The sequence below is a fragment of the Megascapheus bottae genome, chromosome 10, assembly GCF_031878675.1.
Source record: "Megascapheus bottae isolate mThoBot1 chromosome 10, mThoBot2.hap1, whole genome shotgun sequence".
Lineage (NCBI taxonomy): Eukaryota > Metazoa > Chordata > Mammalia > Rodentia > Geomyidae > Megascapheus > Megascapheus bottae.
Window position 1 is genome coordinate 43,173,251 of NC_143518.1, and position 4,809 is coordinate 43,178,059.

At 51.7% G+C, this 4,809-nt stretch overlaps 1 protein-coding gene across 2 annotated transcripts in view; it reads right to left on the reverse strand.

The window, feature by feature from the left end:
• The window catches only part of LOC150058356 (uncharacterized), a 12,433-nt gene extending 10,650 nt beyond the window's left edge, over positions 1–1,783 (reverse strand). For both annotated transcript variants that reach the window (XM_090341141.1, XM_090341140.1), the window contains exon 1: positions 659–1,783. In XM_090341141.1, the coding sequence (XP_090197267.1) occupies positions 659–1,352 (694 nt within the window). In that variant the 5' untranslated portion in view covers positions 1,353–1,783. The remainder of the gene's footprint in view (positions 1–658) is intronic.
• Between the last annotated feature and the right edge of the window lie 3,026 nt (positions 1,784–4,809).

Below are 4,809 nucleotides of genomic sequence, written 5' to 3' on the forward strand. Positions count from 1 at the left end.
AGGTGTGCTGGGGGGAGGGGGGCTCATATGTCTTTTTTGTGGTTCATGATATAGGTGTAACGTTTCTTGCACTTACTGGTGTATGTGTACATCTCATTTCAATAACTCAGCATCTCTATTCACTCTCTTTACACTGCTAAGGATTGAATCCAGGGCATTATGCATGCTAGTACAAAACCCTCAGTTCTTTGGTTTTTATTTTACAAGATAAGAGTAGTGCTGCTTCATTTGCCCAGACTGACCAGGAATCCTGGATCTTCCTCTTAAGTATCTGGGATTACAGATATGCACCACCACTCTCAGCTTCCTTTCACTCTTAACTTGTGAAAGTTATATAACAGCTTGCTTCTAGTAATAGCAGTAAGAAATATAGAATGCCTACCAAGATGGTTGAATTTATGTGCCAACTTGACTGGATTAAGAGATGTCCAGATAGCTGATACATCATTACTTCTGGGCACATCTATTTGTGAACCAAATAGAGAAAGTCTACTTGCACCTTTCAGTGTTGCTAGGCCCCTTCCAATTGACTGAAGACCCGAATAAAACAAAAGTACAATGGTGAATTACCTCAATATCTCTCTCTCTCTTTCTCTCTCTCTCTCCCTCTCTCTTTCTCTTTCCCCCCTCCCTCCCTCCCTCTCCTTTCTCTTTTTACCTTCTCTTCTTCTTCTCTTCCTCCTTCCTCCTTCTTCTTCCTCCTCCCCCTCTTCCTCTTCCTCTTCCCCTTCCTCCTCCTCCTCCTCTTCTTTCTCCTCCTCTTCCTCCTCCTCCTCGTCTTCTTCTTCTTCTTCCTCCTCGTCATCATCATCGTCGTCGTCGTCTTCATCTTCCTCTTCTTCATCTTCCTCTTCATCTTCCTCTTCTTCATCATCTTCTTCATCTTCCTCTTCTTCATCTTCTTCCTCTTCTTCCTCTTCCTCTTCTTCTTCTTCTTGCTCCTGTGTTTTACCTTCCATTCCTGATATTCGATTTTTTCTCTTGCCTATAGCTTCTATTTTAGATTGCATTGTAGACATTGAGTCTAACATGTCTGCTCTGAGGGTATTTATCTTTCCGTCTAAAGAAGCATAAACTTGGTCTATTTTTGCCTCCAGTTCTCTTTTACAATTGAGAAACTCATTGGCCATTTCTTGCTTATGTTCCTGGAGCTGTTTTTGAATCTCTGTTTTTATTTCTTTGGTCATGTCTTGTATCATCTCTTTGAGAGGAGTCATGTCTCGCATCTCTTCAGGTGTCATCTCTTTTGATGGTGTCCTCTCTCTCATCCCTTCACTCTTATTTCCATTTGGGATTTGCATGGGACCTTGATTGTTTTTAAATTTCATGATTTGTCTCTGTGATTTCCTCATTGGGAATTCAAGGCTTGCTAATTATTGTAGTTTGTTCTGTGGCTAATATGCGGTGGTCTTTACTTGGTTTTGGGCTGGTGGTTCTCAGCCCGGTTATTTCTGGTTCTGACTTCAGATAGGCGGGTCCAGGTGTGGATTTGCGCTTTTGTTTTGTCTGGGGTCAGGAGGAGTGTACAGCTGATTTCCAGTAGTGGCTCACAGTTATCGGTGTGAGTATTTGGGATTGGCTGGACAGATCCTCTCTTGGGGTTTGTCCACCAGGTTCTCAGCAGCAGGGACTAGCTGTTGATGTGCACCTTTAGTTCTAAGGCCGCCGGGCACACAGCTGATTCCCGGTGTGGTTGGGTGGCTGTTCCACTCGTTCCGGGTAGTGAATGGCACCTGCTTTTTGTGTATGTGCTTAGACCTCCACTGGGTAGCACGGCTGTGAACACCTGGTGACCCCTAGTGACCCGCAGAAGGGCCCGGCTGTAGGAGCTCTTTCAGTGTTTCGGCCCTTAGGTGGGCGTGTCCTCAGGTCCCAACAGGGGGCGTGTCCTCAGGTCCCAATAGGCGTGAGCAGCTCTGGCTGACACGCCCACTGATTCCCAGTGGAGGCCTGGCAGTGGCTGGCAGTGGCTGCTGTGCCCGCCTGTGCCCACGGGCTCGCGTCTAACGTTAGATAGCACCACTGGAGTGGGGTGGCGTGCACTCCGGATTCTGGGTCTGCGCGTGCAGCCTTTGCTGGTGTGCCCACAAGATCCCAAGGGCTACGTGCAGCTGCACCCCTGGGTCTCAGCCAGCTAGCCCTCCTGGTGCTAGTTTGCCGGCCCTGTTCCCAGGGCCCGGCCCCGCTGAAGACGTTCCTGCAAGTAGGGCAGAGCAGTGCCTTTCTGGTTCTCCGAGCGCGTGCTGGCCCTGCCTGGTCTGCCCTCCTGTTCCCCGGTGGTAGCTCGGGGCGGCTACCCCCGGCTCTGTGTTGCCGTCCTGCAGCCCTGATTTCCGCCGGAAGTACACGGCTGTCTGTGGCTGGGAGTCTTTGTGTCTCGGCCCGGAGGCCCCGGTGCCGGCGGGCCAGAGCCCAGCAGGAGGGAGCCCCACGCAGCTTTGGCTCACTCAGACGCAAGCGCGCGCGCGCGTGCGTGCCTGCGTGCGTGCCTGCGTGCGTGCCTGCGTGCGTGCACACACCCCCAGCCCGCTGCTGGGTCGCTGGGTCTCAGCGCCGCCGTCCGCCTCCGGGCTCAGAGGCCTGGGGGAGGGGGCTGCAGGGCGGGTGTGAGCAGGGACGCCCTCACACCCGCGGCTGGGGTGCTGGGTCTTAGCGCCCGTCTGCCTCCGGTCTCAGTGGCCTGGGGGAGGGGCAGGATCCTGAGCTGAATTCCTCGTCCCCCGCCACGATGGCCCCTCTTTCTTGGGTGGGATTGGGAGGGGTCTGGGTTGACTTCTGTAGCTTGCCGCCTGCTCTGCTCTCCCAAGGGGCTTGGGGGAACCCCCTGGGCTACTTACTCTTGGGGGGGGGGGTCTGGCTGAGAGCTGCTCCGTGGTGTTGGAGGGTCTCCGCCGGGGTCTGTGCTGGCGGTGCCGGTCTGTGCGGGATTCCCGGTCCGGATTCCGCGGCTTGCTGGATCCGGGGCCCGGCGCCGCTGCTTGGCCGGCTCGGAGGCCCCGGCAGCGGGGGTGGGGGAGGGGTCCGCGCGGTTCGGATTCAGAGCCTCGGCTAGAAGCTTTATCTCTTTTTCTTTGCCGTTAGTATAGTTCTCTGTTGTTTCGTGAATTAGTAGTTGTTGATTTCTTAGGATAATTGGCTCCTGGGATTCCCCAGCTCTCTCCTTTTATCAGAGAGGGCTAGGCTGGATCCCTATTGTTTCGGCGCCATCTTCTTCCTCTCTCCTCCTCTTCCTCCTCCTCTTCCTCTTCCTCCTCCTCTTCCTCCTCCTCTTCCTCCTCCTCCTCTGCACTTGACTCTCTGTCTCTCTATTTCTCTCTGTCTCTCTCCTCCCTCTGTCTCTGCCCGTCTCTCTCTCTCTTGAGCATCCTTTGAATCCTAGCAATAGAAAGAATAAGCCAGGCACAGAACAAACTTGGTCTACATAGCAAATGCCTGGCCAGCCTGAGTCGATTAGCAAGACCTAGTCTCAAAAAAACAAAATCCCCGAACTCATAAAACAAAGCTAACCAAAATGAAACCCTCGGCTTCTGCTCACTGTGGGGCCGTGGGTTAGCTGAGTGGTGAAGCAGTCGACATGGCTCTCAAGACTGGAAGTACACGGAGAAGGGGAGGGGAGGTAACTGAGGAGAAGATGAGATTTCTGTGTGACACAAGGGTGAAGGGTCAGGAATGATGGTTGGATCCCAGAAACTAAGAGAAAGGAAGCTTGGAGGAAATAGCCAATAACAGGACCAAACAATTTTAGGTTAAGCAGATTAAAAGCAAAACCAATGACCACAGTGTGATTTTATGAAACCAAACTTGCAACATCACCTAAGCTTATTTTGCAGCTTAATTATTGGGAAGAGAGTGGTCTGAGGGAACTGGGAGTGGTCCATTTCTAGTCTGCCCATGTCCTGAGAGCCATGGTGAAGAGGCAGTTGTGCAGCCATGCCATCACTGATGATACTGAACAGACTCCAACCACTACCTGCTCCTGAGTCTGAGGACAGCTCATCTGATGGATGAGGATAGCTCAGCTGAGAAGCTCCACCCAGCACATTGCTGGGACATAACTGCACTCCACCTACAAGGTTTTCCAGGCTTTGCCTTGCAACTTCATGCCCATGTTTTAACCTATGACCACTCCTCAAGGGCTGCACAAAGTTGGACAAAAGTGGGACTCTCTCAGGAACCTTCCCACCATTTTCAGAGGCCAAGTACAGAAAGTTTGCAGAAGGGCAAGGTGGACAGACAAAAACAATAATCCATTCTTCTGGCATGAAAAGGGGGAGAAAGGAAGATGATTCTTATTGGAGTTTTCAGGCAGCTGGAAAACATTGCTAGAAGCAATGCCTGCCTCCCACCCCTAAACTCTCCCCTTTACAGATTCTACACATCTGTATTCATCTTCTTCTGGAACATTCTCCATGGCCAATAGGAGTCATCTGAGGAAGGCACATCCCTGTGTTGTCATTTTCGTAGCTCTCTACAGCTGAGCTTGAAATCGGCATTGGGTAATGCCGATTGCTGGGGTAAAGTGACATCACTCCAATTTCTGCACATTCACTAAGAAGGTAAAAGACAATCCATCTTGAGAGAGAGTCCATGCAGACAGGGAAAGAGAGTAGTCCTGGCGGAGACAAAATGCCCTTTATTGTGAAGGCCCTGGAGCAGACCTGCCCCACTTGTGGAGAGGTGCGTGTGCACAGAGACCATCCAATCAGACACGAGGTCTTCTGAGAGAACCCCCACTCCCACAAATGGGGGGCTAAGACAGAACTACCAGTTTCTGGGACCCTTCTCACTCTCATTCCTTGAGAACTCCTC